Source organism: Cavia porcellus, unplaced genomic scaffold, assembly GCF_034190915.1.
Source record: "Cavia porcellus strain 051 isolate PalLab524CR breed Dunkin Hartley unplaced genomic scaffold, mCavPor4.1 scaffold_21, whole genome shotgun sequence".
In the NCBI taxonomy this organism is placed as follows: Eukaryota; Metazoa; Chordata; class Mammalia; order Rodentia; family Caviidae; genus Cavia; species Cavia porcellus.
Genome location: NW_026947504.1, coordinates 9,695,657 through 9,720,259, shown reverse-complemented (window position 1 = coordinate 9,720,259; position 24,603 = coordinate 9,695,657). Strand labels below are relative to the sequence as shown.

The following is a 24,603-nucleotide window of genomic DNA, read 5'->3' as shown; positions in this document are numbered from 1 at the left end:
TAAAGATTTAACCTCTGCTTCACCATTCCCTCCCCTCTGCTGGCACCACCAGACTATAAACTCCTTAGGGCAAAAATACCTTGCTCCTTTTGTCACTGTAAATACTTGGCACTGTGCCTGGTACCCAGGAAGTACATGATATTTTTGTGGAATTAATAAAGGAAATGGAATCTTGAATTTATCTGAAAAAGTGGGATAAAAATATGAAAAAGAGGGATGACACTTATGGGGGGGGGCATTTGTGGGGGAGGGTAGTGGGGCTTGAACCCAGAGCTTTCACACTGAGCTGTATGCCCCTTTAAAAATTTTTTTGCTTTTGTTTTTTCAGACAGGGTTTCACTAGTGGTCCAGACCAGTCTTGAACTCCCAAGGATCCTCCTGCCTCAGCCTCCTGAGTGATGGGATTATAGATCTATATCACCATATACAGCTTTTTTTTTTTTTTTTTTAAATTTTTGAGACAAAATCTTACTAAATTGCCCAGGCTGGATTGAATTTATGATCCTCCTGCCTCAGTCTCCAGAGTGTTGGAATTTTTTATTTATTTTTGTCTTTTTGAGGCAGGGTCTCTATGCAGTTCAGGGTGGCCTTGAGCTCACTTTGAAGCCCACGAACTCACAATGATCCTCCTACTTTAGCCTCCTAAGTGCTAGGATTGCAGGTGTGAGCCATCACGCCCAGCTGAGTGTTGGAATTATAGGCATATATAACCACGTCCATTTTGTTTTGTTTTACAGTGCTGGGGCTCCAGCATGAATGAAGGATTTAGCAGAGTATATATATTCCCAGGACATCGGGACCCAGCTTCTAAAGCAGCAATACATATGAAAACGCTCTGAGCACTGGACTGGCAACAGTAAATGCTCCACAAACATCTGTCATTGAATTTTTTTTTTTTTGTCTTTTTCATTTTTATCGGTACCGGGAATCGAAAGCCTACTTGCAAGGCAGGTGCTTATGCCACTGAGCTAAATCCCCAGCCCCTCATTGAATTTTAATTCCTGCCCCTCTTCACTCCCACTATCTCATCTCCCAGGTTCCAGGGCTCGAAAGTCTGAGGCTTAACACAAGAACAAAGCCCAGAACTGAACCCACTCTACTCTCCCCTTCCCCCTCCCCCACAACCTGGGCCGGGGTGAAAACACTGTCATTATCCCAGGCAGGAATGCAAGGCTGTTAGAATTTTCCTATAGCAGCAAAATTTATACAGTACCTCCTCAAAGACATTGAGTAGCTTCAGAGTTAACATCAGCTGCCGTAGGAGAAAATAAAAACACAAAACCCAAAAAAACCAAAATCCAGCATCTCCTTACCAGCTACAACCTGCAAGAGTGAACATTGTGGCAGTGCTTTCCACCCTAGCAAATGTTTTCCAACTCTCCCATCATTTTTCTTTCTGGCTCTTACTACCCTCTGCGAGCCCCATCCCTACCGCCTGGCCACCCTCATTCCAGTCATTGGCTACACAGTTGCTACAAACCACACTGTGGTACATCCTGCTTAAAACCCTCCAGAAGATGGACCTGAACTTGCCATGTTCCCGCAACCTTGCCTCTCAACATTTGCCTAGCAGCAAAGGAGGAGACCTTCTGTCTGCCCCGCCCCCCATATGCCAGGTTTTCTTCCGATTTGGGGCCACCACTCATATTGCAAGGGCCAGGGATGCTGAGATGCCAGAGATACTGAGATGAGCTTTGGGCTCATATTTCAGTCTTCAGTCTGAACTCACAATCTCAGGCCCCCTCTCAGAGCGACACTCCCCGATGCCCAAATCAAAATCTTTCTTCACCCATCACTCTGGTTCTACTGCCCTCCAAGAATGTTGATTTTTTTTTCCTCTGAGCACTTCCAGCTTTAAATAATAGTCTGTCTCCTAAAAAGACTAAGCTTCACATGTTCAGAGGGGGCTAGCTGTCCTTCACCATGAATTCCTAGTCATTGAAGCACAGTATGAATGAATTTCTCACAACTGCTGCCTCAAACCATGTCCAGGCTTAGGTTCCAAGCAGGACAAGAAAATGGCCTCTGGTGCCCTCCCAGGCACTCAGCCTACAGTGTGTAAGATCCTTCCAGTAGAGCTGGGGACTGAGAGCCTTTGCTCTCCCCACTGTGGACTGGATCGTAACTCTTCCTTCAGGAAAGCTGAGAAAAAAGAATCCTGTCTAGTTCCTCTAATAAAGGAAGCTGTAGGATGGACAGCCCCACTGTCCATCTGACAGCTAATAAAATCAAAGTTTGTATATATTCTCATTTTGTAACTGAGCAAGCAACATTGGTGAGCACAGGTTGAAAAAAGCTGTTGTTCAACTGCTTTAAATGACACACAAGAAACAGTACTGTATTTTAGGTTTGCCAAGGCAAGAAGGGCTGGGAGCAGCAGAGATCCTGTTGTAAAGGTCTAGAAAATCAGCAATACAATTTACTGGGGCTTGCATCCATTACAGTCAAGACCCCTTGGCCTCAACTTCTGCCAAAAGGAAATTGTGACATTGAATTTCAAGATCCTTAAAGGGAAGTCCTGAACAGCTGTAAAATCTTCCATTGTCCAGGTAAAAAGAGCTTTTTTCTTGCCTTTCGATGGAGGCCTTGGCCTTGGAAGAGAAGCAGAAGCTCCCTAGGATAGTTAGCTCTAGTCCCAGGAGCTGGGTACAAGATCACCGCGGAGGTGAATCCGAGCTGTGAAAAGACATTTTTGACTAGGACGCCTTGACCTTGGGTTCCGATCTGGGCTGACTGTCGCTGCAGGGCCAGCCCCAGGCGAGACCTCAGCCTTAGGCTGGGAGGCTTTCTGGTTCCTCTGACGACTGCAAAGCGCAATCCTATAGTGGCGTAGAGAGAAAAAGACAGCCTCACAGCCTCTCCGGAAAGCTCAAATGCCACACCTTACAGGGCATTCGGACTCAGCCCATTCTTATCCTTGCATCAAAGCCACCCCCTACCCCAGTGTCCCCGGAGGCTACACCATCCTCCGTTCCTGGGCGGAGCAGGGCCTGCTGCGAGGGCTCACAGCCTTCTAGGAGTCAGACCTAACGGTGGGGGCTTTTCTTTTCACTGGTTTCGGCTCCACCCCTCTACCCCCAACTCCCGTCATTAACAGCAAAGAAAGGATCTCAGCTATTTCCATGTCCTCTAAGGCTCGAGAACCCTGTTATTTAATCCCGCGGCCACGCCGGCAGCATCCACGGTGCGGCCGACCCCACCCATCGACCTGGCGAGTTCTCGGCTGCTCCCTTCCCTTTTGGGGAGTTGGAGAGGGGCGGGGGGGGACTGCTAGGGAAAGCAGCCTACAGCAGCAAAGGGTCGTGGGCCTTAGGTGGACAGAGTCGCTTCAGTCCAGCGTCCCGAAAGGGCTGGGATATGAACTGGGTAAAACGGAGACACCTAGCTAGAGCAGCAGAGAGCTGGCGGAAGCCCCTAAAACTGCGGGGCGGGGGGCCAAAGGGACTTTCAGGCCAGAGCCTGGCCTTTCTCTGAGCGAACAGAATCGCCCTGGGGGGCACCGGAGCCGGAAGAGGCCTCTGTCCAGTCACTGTCCACACCCAAGAAAAGGGTGGGGGGAGGGGTGGTCCGCACTCACGACTCAGCCTCAGGAACCAAATCACTCGCTCAGCAACATCCACTCCGCCCTTCTTTGATATGGACGTTGGACGTTTTTCTTAATTTTTGGCAAATACAGCTTCAAGATCCCTCCCTCCGACGTCCGTAGGCGCCACTGATCTGCCGAACGAGGAGGACCCTAACAGGGGTCCTACCGCCTCCCCAACCCCTTGACTGCCTGCGGCGGGAAAGATACCCAAATCTAGGTATGTCCTCCCCCACCCTGCTCTCAGCCCTGGATCTGGAGGCCACGCAGCCCCGCGCCCCCCAACGACACTGACGGTTCCTGCCCAGGCCCGCAGCGGCGTGAAGGTGGCCTTTACCTCCTCTCGTAGGCTGGGAGGGGGTACAGCCCGCGCAGCTGAACCAGCTGCAGCAGTCGCCGCCGCCCTCCATTCATTCAGAAAAAAAAAAAAAAAAAAAGCAACAACAACCTCCACCCCTCTTTGTAAAAGAACGACGGCCCCTTGAGGAGCGAGAGCCAGCCCCAGCAATCACGGGTTAAGTTCTTTTCCGGCCCCCCATTCATAAAAAAAGGAGCGCAGCGCATGCGCACGCGGGGTCTCTTGTGCCCACCCATTCATAGAATTGCGGACGGCGCGCGTGCGCACTGGATCTCCCTTCCCTCCCATTCATAAAAAAGCCATTTTCCCAGGCAGTGGTTGCAACACAGCCGCCGAGGCAGCGAGCAGAGCTGACAGCGCCGAGCTGGCTCTGCGGGACGCTGAGAGCCTTGCAGGTTTCTCCGGCTGGCGTCTGCAAGTACAGCGGCGGCTGAATCGCTCGGCTTCAGGGATTTACAGACTTGGAGCAATGCTTGTGACTCTGCAGCTCCTCAAAGTAAGTCCATGGCCGGTTTGAAGATCCGAAACTGGCCACTTTGAGCCGCGACGCTACTCCCCTTAGGGCTCGGGCAAATGGTGCGCTATTTCTAACCGCACCTCAGTGTTCCTTCCCTCTCTTTGCGCCTCCCTTACTCGCTGCGGTGCGCCGCAGCTCCCTGCCGCCCTCGGCCGGGCCGGCACGGCGCTGAAGTGTTCGCAGCCTGGCACCACTGTTTCCGACCCCCCGGGTATTGCCAAGCCTGACTTCCCCGCCCTCTGCGACTCGGGAAGCCCCGTGCGTGTCTTCAGAGTTTGTCTCTCGCCTGTCCTCTCTTCTCCTGTCGCCCCTCGCCTCCGACCCTGGAACTGTTGGCTCTGGGCTTGCTTGGGAGCCACCCTTTGGGTCTGGGGTGTGCCCTAAGGTGACTCTCTCACCCCCGGGCTGCGTGCCCACGGTGCCAGCTCTGCCGTGGGTCTTTCTGGCCCGCCGCAGCGGCCTGTGCTCGACGTAGATTTTTCTCTCCCCTTCGGAGCCAGGACGGACTGGCTAGCTTTCCTCCCCTTCTGCCTCTCCCTCGATGGTCAGCTCGGGGCCGGCCCAGGACTGCGCATTTCTGCTCCGGCTCCTCGGTGAGGCGGTTCCAGGCCGTCTGACCTTTGCTCGGCTGCCGCATTTTATGCTGTACAACTGCCTTGCAGTTGCCTTTTCTTTCCCCGGCTCTGCAGGGCCCGAGGCTTTCGGCTACCCCTTGCCTCCGTATTCGTGGGCTGTGCCAGGCCCCAGAGCCCCCGGGCGTCACTAGGACCGTGGTGGGGGCTGAAGGTGCGTTTACATAACGCTGGGCGTGTGGGTGCTGGAGGAAGAGGTTGCATACGTAGGAGAGATAAGACTCCTAGTTTTCCTGCTTCCCTTCTTGGTGGTACCAGGCTTGACATCACCTAGAAGAGAGAAGTATACAGACGGTACGTTCTAAAAAATTCTGAATCGCCAAGACCACAGGAGCAATGAGGGGGGTGAAGGGCGGGTTTGGCCAGCCAGGGCAACCGGAGCTTGGCTGCATCACTGGGACCAGGGCTGTGCCCAGTTCCCCCTCCATGCAGGCGATCAAAAAGCGTTTAGACAGTAGCTGCTCTTGTGCAAGAAGACGGTTTCTCAATTTTCTTTGATTGGGGGCTGGGGGTTGTGGGCAGAGGAGGCTAGAGTGGCGGAAAATGGTTACATGGTTTGAAGGGTTTAAGGGATGGAGGGAGAGGCAAAATGGGCTGGAGAGGATGGTGAACAGAGGATAGAGAGGCTAGCTGCCTCTCACCAGCTGCTGGATAGGCATCCATATTGGCAATCTGGCTAAGGGCTGGAGAGGCCTCCTTATGGCGCAGCCAGACTCCCAGGAAACCCCCCCCCCCCATCTCCATGGCTTATGCTGGAAGGAAAGGGTTAGAATCTGTGGAGTACCGGACTAAGTGGCAAGCCCCTCTTTCCTGTCTCCAAACCAGTGGCGTGGTTTTCTCCAGTTTGGGGAGAACCCAGACAAATTGAAGGCCAGAGAACTTGTGGAGGGGCAGGAGCTGGTGCATTGCTGTCTGGTTTGCTGACCAAGGTTCTAACCTTCCTGACAAACCTCTCAGGGATACAAAGCTGGAAGGTAAAAGGCTCAGAGCAGTTGGGAAATAGGGATTTATCAATCTCTTAATAAGCTCCATCTGGCCTGAGGCCCTACCCAATATTGCACTGGTGGATTTCACAATGTTTAGAGTTCTCCGAATCTTCACAGAAATGGGGCATAAACATTTTTTTTTCCCTTGTAGTGCAAGTGTGGGGCGGTCTAGGCCAGGTCTAGGCACCGGTTAGCGTTGCGCTCTATATTTCCCCTTCTCTTCCTGGGTCCCCATCTCCCTCTCTCTGTCTCCCTCCCTCAGAAGGGTAAGAAGATTTATAGATGCCCATCGTGAAATCACATTTCTGCTGTTTCCCATCCCTCCCATAGGAAGGTCTTATGCTAGCTGGCTTAGAGTACATCTTAACCTGGTGGTCAGACATGCTGACCAGTTGAGCTGTGTGGCCAGGATGGGGGGAGGGCACTTTGGTAGCTGGTTTCTGAAATCTATGGAAGCATGTCATCCAGCTAGGATGAGGGAAAACTTTAATATGTCTGGCTGGTTGTCTTCCTTTTTTGTTTCTAAACTCAAGTCACTCCCCTTGTGGAGTGTAAATCTCTGAGTCCTTACCCCTCCTGTGTGTTCCCATGACCTTTCCTAGATTGTCCTCTGAAATGGCAGGCTCTCACCACAACTTTGGTTGGTCTGGTGGATACAACACGTTGAATGGATTGATTCCAGGCTAAAGCAGGCCAGAGGCTGGGCACCGGCGGGCATTTGAAACTCCCCAATGTCATTTTTGTCTGCATCCTTCTACAATTGATGGGAAGATGTGGCTTTCTGGAAACTCATCACCTGCCAGTTCATAGCTCTTATGCCTAATCTTGTAAATCTGACATTAAATGTGCCCAGAAGTTTTCTTTCTTAAGAGATAAACGAAGGCAATGTGTAAAAGTCAGTGATTTAAAAATTAAGGTAGAAGGGGGCAAAAGTTAAACACTTTCTAAAGTGGCCCAAAGATGTATTGACCTGGGATTTAATAACTTTTGGATCATACTAGGGACTTCTCTCTAGTTTCTGATGCTAGAAGTATCTTCGTGTAACCTGTAGTTTTGCACACACACACAGCATTTTTCTGAAATAAGGCCATCTGTTAGATCAGGCCTAGGAAAGACCCTCCTTTTTCTTTTTTTTTTTTTTTCTAAATACGTAGTCTCACCATGTAGCTGAGGATGGTCCTAAACTCACTGCGTAACTAACTAGGCTGGCCCTGAACTCAATGCATGCAGTCCTCCTGCTTCAGCCTTTCAAATACTGGGATTACAAAACATGTGCCCCCAAGCCCAGTTTAGCCCTCTGTCTTTTTACAGACAAATTCTGATATTCAGAGTCACAGCATTATTTGGTTCGCAGCCCTGAATGCCTATCACTAGCACCTAATGAAGTGGAAGTTTCCCCAAACTGGGGAAGGATTCCTGCTCTCCTGGCTTTGAGGATAAAATCAAAAGTTTGGAGTCTGAGATGCAGACACCAGGTTTCTTAAGGAAGAGGATTAGCAAGAGTGGCGAAGGTTCCATCTCATGGCCATCTCGGGAAAGAGGTGACTCATGGGGATATATTTTGCTCTTCTCAAGAGGCAGAGCAAGAAAGTAAAGAATGTACTGCAGGCGAGGTCAAGCGAGGGGCCAGGGCACAGCAAGCCAGTGGCCAGGCAAACCTGGTAAGTGCAGGCCTTAGTAGAGAATGTGATCTTCCAGACTCCTTCCAGGGGGGCTGCTAGTGACTCTCAGGACTGGGACCTGTTATTACCGGATTTCTAAGAATTCCTAAGAGGAGGACCCGGTTTTAGGAACATCTCTAACCGAAGAAAGGCTCAGAAGGTATAGGGTGTAGCATGATGTAAGAGGCGGAGTATTCTTGGCGCTTGGATCTGGGGCCACCCTGCAGATCCGGACAGCTGACAAGGCTGGAGAATGTATCCGGGACATGTGGCTGGGCTTAAGAGGCTCCACCGTTCAGCTGTGATCACGATTGTTCTTTCCAAGGACAGGCCCGCCAGTGGAGGAAGCAAGGGCACTGGGGAGGGAGCACAGATGTGCTGGGTCTAGCTGAGGAGGGAAGGGGCCCTTAGAGGCAGGTGGCCACTTGCAGAAGAGTGGTTTCCCTTGTCAGGCAGCCTGTCTCTTTCTGGCTAGGAGAAGGGGAAGTCATTTCCTGCCCTGTCCCAGGAGTAAACTAAAATCTATTACTGTCAGTTCATTCTTGTGGCTGGTAGGGAGACAAATAAGACTATCTTGATGTCCGTGGGAAGAAGCCCTACCCTGGTCTCACTCTGAGCCTTGACTTGGGCTAGTAGTTCCCAAATAGTACCAGAGAAACAGTATGTCTTTGTTATGCTTGACTTCTTGTTGGTTTGTTTTGTTTTGTTTTGTTTTGGAGGCAAGGTCGGGCCAGCCTTGAACTCAATAGGTAAACCAGGCTGGCCTCAAATTCATGGCAATCCTCCTGCCTCAGCCTCCAGAGTACTGAGATTACAGGATGCTTGGCTTCTGATTCCTCTTTGGGGGGATCTGAGCGGGCTGAGCAGGTAGAACTACAGTGAACCCGCAACCTGAAGGTGACTAAAATAGTTTAGAACCAAATTGTACAGCAAGATATACGCTGGGGCTCTGGAGCTGAGCTGCTTGGTTGTGAAAAGAACAGGACTGGAAACTGATAACTGGTGACAGGCAAAGTGATGAAAAACAACTGTTTTCTTTTGTGATCCCTAACAGATTATTACCAGCAGTGAGCTGCTTGGAGCTGGGCTGGGAGGCAGGGGCGTGGGAGGAAGAGGAGGAGAAGGAATTCCCAGACAAAGTCAGGTGCCTAGGGGCTTTATTTCCCCATTGGGGTCATTCTCTGCAGAGATAGCCACCTTAGGGTGTTGGCAGGGGCAACTCCCTGGCTTCCTTCTGCTGCCCCTCCCCCTACTTTACAGGTCTTTAAAACAGTAGTAAGTCATCGTTTGGTTATAGCTTAATTAACTGATCTGGGACTCTGTCTCAAAGAGTAGAGCAGGGGTGATGGGGAGTGGTGGGCAGGCTCTCTGGCAACCTAAAGATCTTTATCCTATGTTGTGAAAGGGTTAAATAACCTTCCTTTGAAAGATCCCACTGAGACTGAATGGGGCAGTGCGGAAAATGCTGGTCATTCATTCAGAACCTCTTGCCAGTGCATCACTAGTTGATCTGTACTTTTCAAAGTACAGTTGTCAGGTTTTCCCACTATTTCCCAACGTCCCTCCTTGGGGTAATTCAAGTAGTAGATGGGCTAGAATAGGTGGCTGACCCATTCATGTATGTAAACGTTTAATACGCCTCTTGACTCTTTTCTGCTAGCCTGTGTTCAGCTGGTCTCCAGCCCTGCTGCTCTGGGCTCCTAGATCTGCCAAACAGCAAATACAGGGCCGGGAGCCCTGGGGTTTCCCATGTTCTGCTGACTCAGTGCTCCAGCACCTCTTCTTGTTTCTCTGTACCTTGCTGCTTCTTACAGACCTGTACCGGACACTCCATAATAAAAGTGCCCTTAGGGAAAGTTCAGTGGATAGGAGACGGGATTCCTTTCTACCCCACAGTTTGCTTTTAAGGATTGCTCCGTAGTGAAATTGTATAAGTGAGACAGATTCAACTTTAGGACAGCTAAAAAGGACAACGGTATCGGGCAGTGAAGTGACAGAAGGATGCCAAGGAAAACTGAGAGTGAAAATAACTTGAGCTCAGAGCTTTCCTTAAATGACAGGAACCCGTTGCTTGCCTCTGCTCCACACTGATAAAAGGGGGCTTCATTTCCCTGCTGACTGAGTGCCCCAGATGGCCTAGGAGGCTCCCTGAAACCAGACTGAAGGGGTGTCCGAGACTGCAAAGAGTGCTTGCCCACCCAGGTGTGCGCAGAGGCTTCTGTGAGCTGGGCTGCAGTTTAGGTAATTTATTGCCTCTGCTGTCTGGCTTCAGGTCTTCCCTGATCACTCACTAGAACTGTGATGTTTTATGCTTTCTTTCCTTCCTTTTCTTTCTTTTGTGGTACTGAGTATTGTACCTAGAGCCTCCACATAGAACCACATCCCCACCCTCATTTTTTTTAGAAAGTAAATGTATTTATTTATTGTTTTACATTTCCCAGGCCGGACTCACACCTGTGATCCTCCTGCCTCAAGTCTTGCAGAATGCCTGGCATTCAGGCTTGGCCCAGCTACACCTGGATTGTGCTCTTTTTCTAACTCCAAAATGTGTGCTGTCCTCTCTAGTGACAAAATAAATCAATGAGGGCTTGGGTATAAGGCCTAGGGTTAAAAAATGTCTTGTAAGTATTTGTTGCTTCTGTAATTATCATGTATTATTTTTTGAAGTTGGGTGGAAATGAAAGTTCTCTTGTGGCCTAAAACTCCACAGGGGTGCTTCTGTGGCTGCGTGTGCAGCGGTGGCTTTGGGTCTTTGTCCAGAATCTTCCAAATTGGCCATCAGTCTCCTCCAAACTGCCTACATTAAACAGAGCCTCCTATTTATATTATGTATCTCTTCCTTAGAGGGGAAGTGGAGGTACACATATAATATGCACTTAGGCTGGAGGTTGAGTGGGTCCCTGTGAATGGAAATTGGGCTGGGTTTTTTGTTTTTGAGACCTCATGGAACTGTTACTGAGGAGTTGTTTTTCTGTCAGCCAAATTGATTCAGGTGGAGCTCTTAGAGGGCCCTCCTGTGGTGGGTCCCTGCTTAGAGGCAGGTGAGGCCCCAGACTTGATCGAGTTTGAGTGGTGGGACTGTGAGCCAGCTGGTAGGTTTTGATGCAGCTGAAGAATTTGTATCAGGTTATGATGTGGAAGGTACGTTTCAGAATGAGCCTGCTGGAGACATCAGATGCTGCTGTCCCAGGAGAGCTGAGTCATTGCGGGCCATGTGCCCACCCCGATGTCTGGCCTCACCTGCCAGGCCCAGATGTTGGCATCTGCCTCTGGAGAATGATGGGGTCGGCTAATCGCAGTGTGCTCACAGCCTGAGTGTCTGCTTCTGCTGGCTTCCTGGTAGGGTTTTTCTATGAATTGGGGCATCTCCCACTGAAGCCAGACCTGGATTTTTAAAAAATCCCTGTGTTGTCCCCTCCCCCGCCTTTTGCTTCATCTGCAGGAAATGCACCTATTGTTATTGGCAATAACTGAATTGGGAAGGCAGAGATCATCTGCTGGGAAGAGGGGAAGTATCTTTTACTTTTTCCCATAGCAGGGCCAATCCCAGTCCAGGTCCTGAGACATCTCCAACTACCTGGAACATTGGAACCTTGACACTGCCACTGATGCTTAGTTGGCAGGGCCCGAAATACTCCTAACGTGGGCTTCCGGAATAAGGAAAGTCGTGGTTGTCTTTGCCATGCAGTTATCATCCTTGCTGCAGCTCATCTTGGCTGATAGTGGCCTTATCCATAGCATTTTCTATTCTTATGCCAAGTCCCGCCTTTTCCTCTAACCAAGCTCTCCAGGGTTGGATACCGGACACTCCTAACCCTGAGCTGGGGACTGGGGACTGAGCACTACTAACCCTGATCTATTGACCTCAAACTCATTTATTCTAGAAGCAAGCATTGGACCCTTAGCGAGAAAAGTGGAAAGACTGAGTAGCATTCCCTCTGTCCAGCCTGACCACAGGAGGCAGCTTTGGCAAACAGGTGCTGTTTCCTGGCAGACTTGCCAGGCACATAAGGCGAGCTGTGCTACAAGGAATTCTCCCACTGGAAGGCGATGCTGTGTTTTCATCTGGAGAGAACTTTGGTCAGGCACTGCCGCTAGATAGACTTGATCCCAAACAGGAAAAACAAAGTGTTAAAGAAATGCCAGCATCTTTTCAGTGAGCAGAGCTGCGGGAACAGAGCCAATAGTGAGTGCCCTGTGTGAATGGGAGCTATCAGTTGACTGAGCACTGAACCTTGTAGAAAAGACTCGATGCTTTTCTTGCATTTAAAGAGTATAGATGATATACACAGATGAGAGACTTAGATAACCCCTTTTCAGCCTCTTCGTGAACTTTTCTCCTAGAGCTCTCTTTAGACAGGCCAGCGATATCCAAGGGAGCCCTTCCCTGATGATTTTAACTGTTTCTGATCAAACTATTGTCTCCAAGCAGGGAAATACAATACGGAACTACTCTGAATGTCTTCTTGCCCTGATTCCCTCCTTACTATAGATGGTTTGAGTATGAATGAATGCCTCAGGTGTCAGTAATCCTGTGAATGGACTATACAGACAAACCAAAGACACCAGAGCCTACAGGGTATACTGGATGGGAAGCCTATCTGCTCCCCTTCACAGGCACACCTTTGGCAAGGTGAGCCTAATAGCTGGTGGACTGGGTCAGCTTTCCTAGTTAAGATGTCATTAGCATCTTTAAACAGAATTTTAGGGAAGCAGCATTTGTAACACTAGTCTACTGTGGGTTGTTATTTTCCTTAAGGTCCATCATCTTCCTCCTCTGCACCTCTTCTTCCCCCGGACGCCTGGTTTTCTTTAGTCTAGTCTTTGCCTTGGATTCTAAACTGTGTCCCCTTTAGCAGAGGTCCTGGCCTTCTGCTGCTACTTCTTTAAATTGATCTCCATCCGAATTCCAAATGTAAAGGTCAGCAGGCAAGGAAATGGCACTTCTAATAGAAAACAATGTGCACTTTCTAAATTTGAACCAAGCCGTTTCCGCTCTTTGATTTAAGTGACTTCCTGGGGTTCCGTGTCAGGCACTGCAGTTGAATCTCTGGCCGGATGCCAACTTAAAATTGCACTCTCTCAGTGAAATTAGAAACTGATCCAGGGTTGGCTTAGCTATTCTAGTAAGTAGCATTTAGGCTGAATGTTCAGCTCAGCATTTGGAGAAATGGGTGATGTGAGCACCCCTTGAGAGGGTTTCCCATCCAGGGTGTCAGAAGCTCACCTCCTCGGGAGTTATTAGCCAGTGGAGGTTGCTCCACTTAGAAGTGGTAGCGATAAGTTAATATCCTGAATAATGTCCAGATAACAGCCCTTCCTTGTCTTGTGAATATCTAAAATTAAGGCTTTTGTTTATCCAGCTGAAAAATTCCATGGGAGCACACAGGGCCTGTTGTGTTCACCACACTGTCCTCAAGGTCCAGGACAAAGTAGTTGCAAGTGCTCAGGAAATCAAAATTTACATTCTCGGGATGTAAATGTAACAAACTGTTGGGTACTTACTATACGACCAATAATGTGCATTTTCTCTTTTAACTCTTACAAGAACTTTTTTTTTTTTTTTTTTTTTTGGTACTTGGAATCGAACCCAGAGCCTCACACTAGCCAGGCAGGTGCTATGCTGCTGAGTTACATCGCAAGCCCAAGAACGAATTTTATAGATGACAAAACTAAGACCTGCCTGGCATGTGGTACATGCCTGTAATCCAAGTACTCAGAAGGTTAAGGCAGGCATGTTGCCACAAGTTCAAGGCCAACCTGAACTATCAAGACCCTGTCTCAAAAAAACAAAACAAAATACCAGAAATTAAAAAGTTTAAAAAACAAAACTAAGGCTTAAGGCATAGGAGTTACAGAAAAACTCTTTCATAGTAACACTCCTAGGCTAAGGTGAGAATTGACACTCACATCTGATTCCAAGTCCTGTGTTCTAACCCCTGAGCTATACATCTTACATAAGGAGCACATTCTGTAACAAATAGGAGAGTACATTTAGACTGTGAGGTTTGAGCACTGGCCCTAAAAACTAAATGACTTTAGTATTAAGGTACTTTGAAAAGTGCCTCATTTCTCCTTCTTTGTGGTACACTGGAAATTGAACCCAGGACCTCATGCATGCTAGGCTACCACTGAACTATCCCTCAGGCCCACTAACTGTTATTATTGTCTTATCATTAATCATGTAAGGCTTGGAAATTGCTGGGAAGTCTACTGAAGAAATTTGGTCCCATTCCTTTGGGCTTGCAAGGCCCTGCTGGGGGAATGTGGGCAAGGGGATGTTAACAGACTACGTACTGATGCCTACAATCCATTCTCGTTTATTTTCCCCCATTCTCCCCCAGGGCCCCTAGAAGCCTGATACTCGGAGCAGTCCAGCACCTCCAGCCCCATGGAGCCCCCGATTCCACAGAGCGTCCCTTTGACTCCCAGCTCAGTCATGGTGCAACCCCTTCTTGACAGCCGGATGCCCCACAGCCGCCTGCAGCACCCACTCACCATCCTGCCCATCGACCAGATGAAGACCAGCCACGTGGAGAATGACTACATTGACAACCCCGGCCTGGCTCCCCCCACGGGCCCTAAGCGGACCCGGGGTGGAGCTCCAGAGCTGGCCCTGACCCCTGGCCGCTGTGACCAGGATGTCACTCACCACTGGATTTCCTTCAGTGGGCGCCCCAGCTCCGTGAGCAGCAGCAGTAGTACTTCCTCTGACCAGCGGCTGCTAGACCACATGGCTCCACCGCCCGTGGCTGAGCAGGCCTCACCCAGGGCTGTGCGCCTCCAGCCTAAACTGGTCCATTGTAAGCCACTGGACCTCAAGGGCCCGGCGGCCCCACCAGAGCTGGACAAGCACTTCTTGTTGTGTGAGGCCTGTGGCAAATGCAAATGCAAGGAGTGTGCGTCCCCTCGGACGTTGCCTTCCTGCTGGGTCTGCAACCAGGAGTGCCTGTGCTCAGCCCAGACTCTGGTCAACTATGGCACATGCATGTGCCTGGTGCAGGGCATCTTCTACCACTGCACCAATGAGGACGATGAGGGCTCTTGCGCCGACCACCCCTGCTCCTGTTCCCGTTCCAACTGCTGCGCCCGCTGGTCCTTCATGGGCGCCCTCTCCATGGTGCTGCCCTGCCTGCTGTGTTACCTGCCTGCCACTGGCTGTGTGAAGCTGGCCCAGCGTGGCTATGACCGCCTCCGCCGTCCTGGTTGCCGCTGCAAGCACACGAACAGTGTCATCTGCAAGGCAGCCAGCGGGGATGCCAAGGCCAGCAGATCCGACAAGCCTTTCTGACGCTTTGCGTTGAATCCCAAGCGCTGCCCCTGGAAATGAGGGTCCTTCCTGCTAGCCACCCAAGGCTGACCTTGTTCACCTGTCATCTCCTTGCCCCTAGATTGGGAAGAAACAGGCAGAGACCACCACCACCCACCCTCTAGCTCCCAAAAGGAGGAAGAAACACTTTGGGGGGTTTGGTATTTAGGGCTTTGGAACTTTTGTCAAGCAGATGGGCAGGGTGTGGTTAGGGGGGATTTTTCAGAAGCCGGAACACATATGTGGACACATCCGGAAGCCGCAGCTGCTTGATGCCCTTCTTGGTCCTTCCTCCGCTCTCTGTCCCTCCCACTTGGCCACTGTCTCTGACTCTTGGAGCTGGCTGCCTGAGTGCCAGGAGCCCTTGGAGAAGACCCTTGGCGTCCTGACTTCGCTTTCTTCTCCTTCCCTCCACCAGTTGGCTCCCGCATCTCGGGGAAGGCAGAGAACACTAGCTGTCCTGACTGTGCGTACTTGGGGAGTCCTGAGAACAGAGGACAGCCAAAGAGCTGAAGCCTCCCAGGAGCCACGAGATGGTTTTGGAGCCACTTCGCAATGCATTCCTCTCTCCGACCTTGTTAGTAACTCTCGGGGGTGTTCCTCTCGTCCTACGCCGTCCTGTGGTCCAGTTCTAACGAGTCACCGACTCGCCTACCTGCTATGTCCTGAGTTTTCTCTCTACTCAGATCCTTTCCAGAAACTTGATGGGTAGAGAAGGCTGGGGCGGCACATGTGAGACCAAATATCATTTTGCCAATGAGTATGAGGCTGTAGTCTCTTGACCCAGTCGTGATGTTTTTATAGAATAACTAAACCAGATGCTAATGGTGTTTTAAAGAACAATAATAAAACAACTTGCTTCCTTTTGGGTCACCCCCAGGAAGGGCTGATTTCAAAATCTGGGGGTGAGCAACCTCAAGGAGCACAATTCCCCTACCCACCAAGAAGAGGATTTTATCAGCGAAGACGAGGCAGTGCCTCCCATTGGCAGAATGACAGTTGAGCCGCGCTGGGGTTGGGTTTTCTCTCTTCTGATTCTGCTGCTTGCTGTCATAGCCTTTTGTGTATAGCGATGCGATGCATCTGTATCTTTATGTAAATAGATGATGAAAAGAGAGTCTATTTTAGTGTTAGGAAGCCCCAGCGGGGGAGTCAGAAGAGCTCAGAGAGGGTGGGTAAGATTTTCCAGGGGCCACTGGGATTGAGCCCTGCTTTTGTGCACAGCACACCCCTCTCCCGACAGCCCCCAAAGACGTAGCAACTCTTTCTCTCAAGGTGCTAAAGGACTCAGAAAGTGCAGCACGTCCAGTGGGTAGGTACTTGTTGCATGCAGAAGCTATAGTGTGTCTGATCCTCCCCTCACTCCCTACCCCAGCTGTTGGGGGGGGTTTGCTTTGTGTGGTATTTTTGTACCCTCCTCCCTCCAGGAGAGGAAATAGCCTGGGTCAGAAGAAAGGCCCCAGGTGATTTTGGAATCGCATTAGGCAGAGCCAGAGCGTCTGAAGCATTTCCAGCTTGTTCTGTGCAAACAGCTGCCTCCAGGAAGGAGGCCAGGAGGCAGCGAGTAGCTGTGAGTGGCATGTGGACCTAATGCTTCCGAGCCCCCCTCCCCTCAGAAACTAGTAGTAACATCTTATGATTTAGCATAAGTTAATTATAACCATAGGTATTTATTGATTGGAGGAAGGGAGGGTCTTACTAGTTTCGGCTTTATTTATGTAACAATTGCTGGCTTGTAAAAGGCAAGTATAAGATACTGCATCTCCATTCCCTATGGCAAGTTCATATAGCTACCCTTGCCACAGTTGTGATGGATGTATGGGTGTTCTTGCACAATTTGGAGGGAATGGTAGGAAATGAACATATTCAGCCAACCACTTACACTAATTGAATGTAGCAGAGGTGTGCCGAAGGGGCTGGACATGTTTTCCTCAAAAGAGGTGTGCAGAGGTGGCCCCCACAGTGATAGCACACACTTGTGCTCTTTCTTTCTTTAAGGCCTCGGGGACTCTCTCCAGGGACCCTGCCTCAAATCATCTCCACAGGAAATTTGACCCAGTTGCAAGCTGCACTTTGGTGATCCTGGCCTACACACCTGTTCTGTGGAGATTGGATTTGCATAAGCTGTGTATGCGCACATGCACATGTACACAAACATACACGAACACACCCTGGCCCTCAACCGACATATACCCTGTTTCCTGACAAATGGCCTTCTGAACCCTGACTTTTTGTGTACATAGTTGTAAAGAGGTTTTTCGTGGATTTTGGTTTGCTTTTTCTCTTTTTTTCCTCGTCCCCCTTTTTGGCTTGCTTTTAACTTGCTAGATGGATGTCTGCAGAACTCTCAAGGAGTTCCTGAGCCCTGTGCACTCAGCAGTAAAGGGAAAAGGTGAAGGAAGTGTCCTTGGTCCTCCCAGCTCTGTTGTGTGGCCGTCCTTCGGCAGTTTTTCTATGCTCCTTGGCAGAAAAAGAAGGAAAATAAGCATGGCTTGCCTGTGGTCCTGCCACCCTTTGAGGCCAGCCAAGGGCCACGAGGGACCAAGCACTCAGAAGCACGACATCGTTCTTTGTAGCTGCTTCTTGCTTGTTTTGTATCACTAGTAGCTTGCTTGGCTGGATGAACCCTCACCGTGGGAAGTGCCTGGCAGCAGATTCTCACTTGTGTTGCCCCTGGGTGCACTGTGATTGTCCCTGCAACTAGGGGCCAGGAGGGTTTTCCAGAGATGCCTTGACTGCTTGCTTCCCCTCCCTGAGGGTGGGCTGGAGATGCAGTGAGTGAGCGCCCTGGGAACTGGGCTTGGGCTGCAGAATCCTCCCAGATGGATGGCAGACACAACCCAGTGTCCTCAGCAGCTGTCTGGAAGAGTGGGCAGCCTCTTCTGCTGGCCTGGGCCCATCACAGCTGACAGGTGAAGGCACCCTTGTGATGTAGAGGTCTTTAACCTGTGCGGTCTCCATTGACCCCTACTGTATGTGAGTGGGGTCTGGCCAGGCAGTGACTTGCCCAAGGTTGCACATGTGAAGAGCGTAGGTCTGGGCGGGAACCCAGGTGACTGTCACCTCGGAGCGTCACATTCTCCGGCACTGTCCCAGGAAATGTCTGACAGGTGTGGGCAGCGCAGCTTCGCCCTGCAGAGTTTCTAGGGCACCTGCGAGCTTCGCCAGCCTCTGGTTCACAGCTCTGGTAAGCCTTTTCGTGCCCTTCTGCTTATCGTGACTGGATGTCGGACCTTGTGTTGCCATTTTTGCTCTGGGTAACTGTGCTGTGTCTTATCTTGCTTTCTCCTCTTGCTGTCCGCAGTTGGGTTTCGTGTTACAAACAGTACAGCTGTCCCCGGCGCCCACTCCACTATATTCCTAATTCATTTTCCTCCACTGCAGCCCCTGCTCACCCCACCACAAGCGTTACCACAGAAGGTTTCCTTTGTATAGAATATTTATTTTGAAGCTCTATTTTAATAGTATTTATTTTAGAAAGTCTACTATTGTAAGAGTTCTTCTGTTTGTGAAGAAAAAAACAAGTTAAAACTGAATGTACTGATCTAGAAAAATATCTATAAATATATATTGTTAAATATATGCAGGACTGTGTTCTGTGTGTGTGTTCAGTTTCCTGTCCTTCGCCCTGCAAGGCCATGGGTTTGTCCACCAGGTGCAAGCTAGAACTGAAAGGCCGGGCAGAGACTCCTAGGAAAGTTTAAGAACTAGGGGGTGCATTGCCTGCCTTTATATCCTTTTACTTTTCAAATGAGACAAGCCCTTGCTAAGGGCCACACTGGCCTCAAGTTTGCAGTCTTCCTTTCTCAGCCACCAAGTAGCTAGGACTACAGATGTGCACCACTGCACACTTTGTGAAAGCTTTACGTACTTTATCGGAAAACAGCACAGCCTGATGCTGGGAAATCCTTTTTCCTGGGCCAGCTGGTCCTATACACTTGACGGCTTTGCGACACAAATAGGAAAGCCGGGAAGAGCTAGAGGTGGTAGAGAAGAATGATCTAGTCTGTCCATGTCCCAAAAATCCTACAGCTCTTTTTTTTTTGGCCTTGGTACCCACAAGTCTGTTTTAAGAAGCCAAACAGAAAAGCCCTTGCGATCTCCTTATTCTGACTGGATGAACAGATCCTGCCCCAAACCAGTCCTGTGCCCTCTAACACCTACACATGTGCTCACTTGTCTTGCCCTCCTCCTGGTGCTTCCGTTTGGTTCCTTTCCCCCCTCATCCCATCAACACCATCACTCAGGAAGCCCCAGCCGCCGCCTCTCAGTGTGAGAACACAGCTGTGGGAACTCTTTTTAAAATTACTTTCAATTCATTTACTAGTCACAGTGAAATTTGAGCTGTATGCCTGTCTCCCATAAGCAGAATCAAAGAGTTCCCAGGATGTAAGGGAAGGTGGTGCGGGGAGGAATGGGGATGCTCAGGTCCTGTTCTTGGTTCTTCTGGGAGTCACTAAGTGTGGCCTGCCATGCTGCTTTGTGAAATCCAAGCCTTGTGGCATTATGTGGTGTGGAATCCCCTGGTCACTGCCCTAGAAGACACAAAGGCTGTTACTCAGTGTGGTACTGTCACCCGGCCCTGTGGGTTGATCTGTCCACATAGGCATAGGTTAGTGCTGAAAGTCAGCTTCACTAACATGGTTAGTAACAAGACACTAGGAAGTGATCATCTCTTTAACCCACTCAGTCCCAGTGAGTGTGTACCATGCTTTAATTCTGAGTCTCCTTAGGGGTGGGAGCCCTCCCCTGATTTGTCTGTTCATTACTGGCATTTTGGAGGTAAAAACAACCACCACATACACAGTTTGGGTGCTTAGAGTCCCATCCATCCAAATGCTCTTGGAGAAACAAGTTAGGCAATCTTCACAGAAAAAGTTCCACAAGGGCTTTGGTCTGTTCCTCTCCGTTCCAGTGGGAAACGGCTTTGAGGTGATAGTAATGGTTACCATTATTAATTAAACAGCTTCTTGCCTGGTACCAAACATGTGGCTGAGGCTGATATCATTTTCTTCTTAAAGAGAAGTTGTCACATACAGTCCCAAAGTGTGACTGAGGGGTAGGATATCTGTTTTTGTGATACTACGGGTAACCCAGGGCCTTTACACTGAGCTACATTCCCAGCCCTTTTTATTTTGTATTTAGAGACAGGTATTGCTAAATTACCTATGCTGGGTTTAAATTTGCAATCCTGCCTCAGCCTCCTAGAAGGCTTGAATTATAAGCATGCACCACCACCCCTGGCTTGGGTAGGGGCTGAAGTGTAAAATCATCAGCTGAAGGAGTTAGTTAGCAACTGAATTTAGGAAGGAAGAGAAAGCACAGAATGGAGGAGTTAGAAGGCTCCCCCGTGATCCAGTGTAAAACTAGGGAGAAATCCAATTCAACCCCCCCTTATATGCTCAAGTCAAGAGGGACTGGTCTTGGTGGGGGGGCAGCTCTGGCAACAGCTAGGACCCTCCCCACCCACCGAGGACCTGCAAGTTGAACTGAGCTCAACTTGCCAGAAGAGCTCATGTGTGAATGTCCCAGGCAGCCGGCCCTGTGCTAGAGGTGTGTGCCAAATGAAAGTCAAGAGGACATTTTTAAGAGCCTTAAGTTTATTCATCGGAACTTTAATAAAACAATATGTCCATGGCCCGCGGCAGGTATAATTTTCATAATTTATGGGTCTCTGAGACAGGAAGAGAGCTCGGGGTTTTATTGTGTTTTGCACGATAAACGGCATTCCAATTGTCTACATGATGTTCTTTAAGGACTCTCGTCTGGCAGCGGCACAGGCCTTCTGGAGCCCACCTGGGCCTCAGGCCTGAGGCAAGGGGTAATTATGAATACAGCTGTATGTGTTAAGCAGGAGATGATGGAAAACTCCTCCATTCCTTCTGTCATTAGGACTTCCTTTGCCGACACCTATATTAACATTTAACTGTTGCAAGGTCTGGAACCCTCCCTCTCCCCTCCCCGCCACTGGCTTTCTCAGGCTCCCCTTCCCCGTACAGGTGGAGACCCAGGTACATTCCTGCATGGCAGAGGAGGTGACAGAAGCTCCTCCCTCCTTCAGACCAAGGTCATGAAGTGTGAGTTGAGCTTCTGCTTGAAATCAGTGCTTGAAAAATCTCTGGGAGATCATGGAAGAATTACAAAAGGTGTCACTTCAGGGCACAGATGCAACATTTTTGATTGCAGTCAGTCAGGTTGATGCAGTTGGCCTCATTTTACAGATGAGAAAGTCAAGGCTTCAAGAGGTTAAGTCACTCTCTTGTCAAGGGCACCCAGCTGAAGTGGTAGGCTTCAGATATTATTTCAAAGGCTCTGCCCATAGTAGACACTAAAGCGCCTTTAGGATCGCCCATTCCAATGATCAGTTCTTCTGGGGTGCCTAGCTATATACCTATATATCTAGCTTCCTTCCCACTTGTGTTTCCACAGAAGTCAGTACACAGGTTTTAAGCAAGATTATTTCAACTGGGCTGGGGATTTAGCTCAGTGGTGTAAGTGCCTGCCTGGCAAAGTGCAAGGTCATAAGCTCAATCCCCAGTACCAAAAAAAAAAAAAAAAAAAAAAAAAAAAAAAAAATTACTTCAGCTGTCACTGGAGTAGGACTTGAACCTGGGTCTCGGCAGTGAGCCACACATATCGTATAACAGACTAAGTCCTCATCATCAAACTGATCCCGGGAGGGAACCTCTGTGACCATACGTCACTGCCACCAACACTCCTGATCTCCTTGGCAATGGAAAGATGGATTATTTTGTTGTGATGGCAAGGGCCAGTGTTCAGTGAAGGGGCGAGAACCCTCAGAGAGCAAACTGAAATCAGCTAGCGGATACATGGTTGGTTGAGCAGAGATGCACGGGTCCACAGAGAGTAAAGTGTGTGTGGGCCACACCTCTGCGCTTCTAGGGCAGGCATGTCCTGTGTCAGCCTTAGAGGTCGATGCCAGGAGAATCAGAAAGCCAAAGCAGTGAGGGCGGGATGGAACGCAGTGGGGCTGGGGACTGGGGACCCTCCCTGTGAAAGGCAGTGTCCTCGCAAGCCCCAGACTACCCTTGACCATTTCCGGGTACTGCTGCTGCAGCCCAGCCCAGGGACAATAGAGCACAGTGCCAGCATTTGAGTTGGATTATAGAACTGGTGTCCATCCAAGCAGGCCCAGTTCTCATGGGCATAACTAGGGCCTGGGGGCTCTCTGAGAAGGGACGGCCACTCCCATAGGCCACTCTAGGACACTGGTAATGAAGAGCACAGAGCCTTGGGTGCCCCAAGTGTGCTGTCTTCACTAGCTGTGATTTGGGAGATGTTCAAGGGTTCAAACCCAGGCCTGGGGCATGCGAGGTGAGTGTTTTACTACTGAGCTAGCTCCCCAAGTCCAATGAAGTTGGGGGGTTAGACAGCCGTGCCACTGTACTCAGCCCTGTGCTGATTGTTAATAGCGTCCTACAGATGGGGAGCAGAGAAGATGTGTTTGTCCTCCGGCCTTCTTCAGTTCCTCCATCACTTTATTTATCTGTATTTTTGGGTCTTTTTGAGACAGAGTTTTGTTGTGCAGTTCAGGCTGGCCTTGAACTCACTTTGTAGCTCAGGTTGGCCTCAGACTTGCAGAGATTCTCCTGCTTCATCTTCCCAAGTGCTGGGGTTACAGGCATGCGCTACCACACCAGCTCAGGTCCTCCATTTTAAGCATAGCAGTGTAGACCCAGGTCAAGCCGAGTTTGATGATACACTCCTGAAATGCCAGCACTCTGAAAGGCTGAAGCAGGAGGATTGCAAGTTTGAGCCTAGCCTGGGCAATTTAGAGAATTAACAAGGTCGTGTTTCAAAATCTTAATGGGAGGGGTGAGTGGGGCTATAGCTCAGTGTGAAGGAGTTGAGTTCAAGCTTCAGTACTCAAAAATCCACACAAAATCCTTTGGGTTGTCATCACATGAAACTTAAGTTTTCCAGGCCAAGCATGGCCATTCACATCTATAATCTCAGCATTTAGGGGAGGCTGAGGCTGGAGAATTTACAAGTTTAAGGCCAGTATGAGATACTTACCAAGTTCAAGGCCAACATGGACTATATAGCAAAACCTTTTGAAGGGCTATAGCTCAGCGGCATAAGTATAAGCTGGTAAGTTCAATCCTTAGTTTAAAAAAAGTATGTATAGGGGCTGGGGATTTAGCTCAGTGGCATAAGCGTCTGCCTTGGAAGCAGGCAGTCGTGAGTTCGATCCCTGGTTCCGATAAAAAGGAAAAAGACAAAAAAAAAAAAAGTGTGTATAAAATATATATACACATATATATACACACACACATATACATACATAGGCTAATTAATCAGTGATACACTGTGGGGAGGCTCAAAGAGGGTAAGGCAAGTAGCTTTAGACTACATTTCTGTCCTGACACTAGCCAAGTGGTAAGACATAACGTTTCTACTACATAACCCTAATGACTCCAACATTAGTACCAGCTCCCATCTGCTATGGCTGACATCTGAGTTTACCCTTGCTAGAAGACCTAGCACAATGTGAACCACCTAAGTTTGCTTGTGAGGGGACGCTGGCTGTGGAACCCAGGACCTTACACATACTGAGCATTTGCTCTGCCACTGACCTGCGCCCCCCCAGGCCACCAACTAAGTTGTATTTTTTTTTTGGTACTGGGGATCGAACTCACGACCATGCACTTGCAAGGCAGGCACTTATGCTGCTGAGCTAAGTCTCCAGCCCTCTAAGTTGTATTTTCTCAATCATTTTCTTTGTCCTACTTGATAGATAGAAAAACAGGGCTATACAAGGTATAAACATGGGTCTAAGTTTGCACAGGCTCAATTCCAGTGCCCCAGCTTGCTACTGGATCACCCACGCATTTCAGCAGGGTGACGGTGGATGTGGGGGTGGAGAGGCCAGAGCCAGAAGCCCTGACTGCCTCACTCCGGTGTCACTCAGGAGCTGTGAAGAGTTGGAGCCAGTAGCTTGCAAATCAGAATCTAGCAAATTCCCATTCTGTGAGTTTGCCTGTGACAGAGCATTCCCAAGGAGGATGAGGAGACGCTAGTTTAGAAATTTATGGCGTCTGGTTCTTCTAGCCCTTGTGGCACATAGATGGCCACCAGAAGTTTTTGTTGTTGTTTTTTGTCTTTTTTTTTTTTTGTCTTTTTCGTTTTTATCGGTACCGGGGATCGAACTCACAACTGCCTGCTTGCAAGGCAGGCGCTTTGCCGCTGAGCTAAATCCCCAGCTCCCTGTTTTTGTCTTTTTTTTTTTTTTTTTTTTTTAATATCAGTACCGGGGATCGAACTCATGACTTCCTGCTTGCAAGGCAGGTGCTTATGCCATTGAGCTAAATCCCCAGCCCTGTTTTTGTCTTTTTAAGATGGGGTCTCATTATGTAGTTCAGTCTGGCCTCAAACTCACTTTTGTAACTCAGGCTGGTCTTGAACTGGCAACGATCCTCCTGCCTCAGCCTCACAAGTACTGGGATTATAAGCATGCACCACCATACCTGGCTTTAGAAGTATTTATTAAAGGTCAGCAATGGGCATTTGCTGCCTAGACTAGGCCAGCATACGAA

General features: G+C 49.4%; 1 protein-coding gene and 1 long non-coding RNA gene across 16 annotated transcripts in view; one reads left to right on the top strand and one right to left on the bottom strand.

Annotated features, from left to right (window-relative positions):
- LOC101787993 (uncharacterized) overlaps window positions 1-4,203 on the bottom strand; it is a 260,957-nt gene extending 256,754 nt beyond the window's left edge. For 13 of the 14 annotated variants that reach the window (XR_010041635.1, XR_010041634.1, XR_010041632.1 and 10 more), the window contains exon 1: window positions 3,921-4,203. This is a non-coding gene — a long non-coding RNA (uncharacterized LOC101787993). Of the gene's footprint in view, window positions 1-3,577; window positions 3,888-3,920 lie in introns of those variants that run through there. The other variant, XR_010041641.1, reaches the window with a different exon arrangement.
- A 52-nt stretch (window positions 4,204-4,255) lies between these two features.
- Spry4 (sprouty RTK signaling antagonist 4) lies at window positions 4,256-18,628 on the top strand. 2 transcript variants are annotated; one of them, XM_005006972.4, is made up of 2 exons: window positions 4,256-4,437; window positions 14,082-18,628. In XM_005006972.4, exon 2 carries the CDS (start codon window positions 14,129-14,131, stop codon window positions 15,026-15,028), a length of 900 nt encoding a protein of 299 aa, XP_005007029.1. In that variant the 5' UTR covers window positions 4,256-4,437; window positions 14,082-14,128; the 3' UTR covers window positions 15,029-18,628. The 2 variants fall into 2 exon arrangements, with proteins under 2 accessions (XP_005007029.1, XP_005007030.1); XM_005006973.4 differs by lacking the exon at window positions 4,256-4,437 and adding an exon at window positions 5,208-5,384.
- The last annotated feature ends 5,975 nt before the right edge of the window (window positions 18,629-24,603 follow it).

What these genes read in the sequence shown, in the direction of transcription:
- Spry4 (XM_005006972.4), top strand. Translation starts at nt 14,129, where the DNA reads ATGGAGCCCCCGATTCCACAGAGCGTCCCTTTGACTCCCAGCTCAGTC.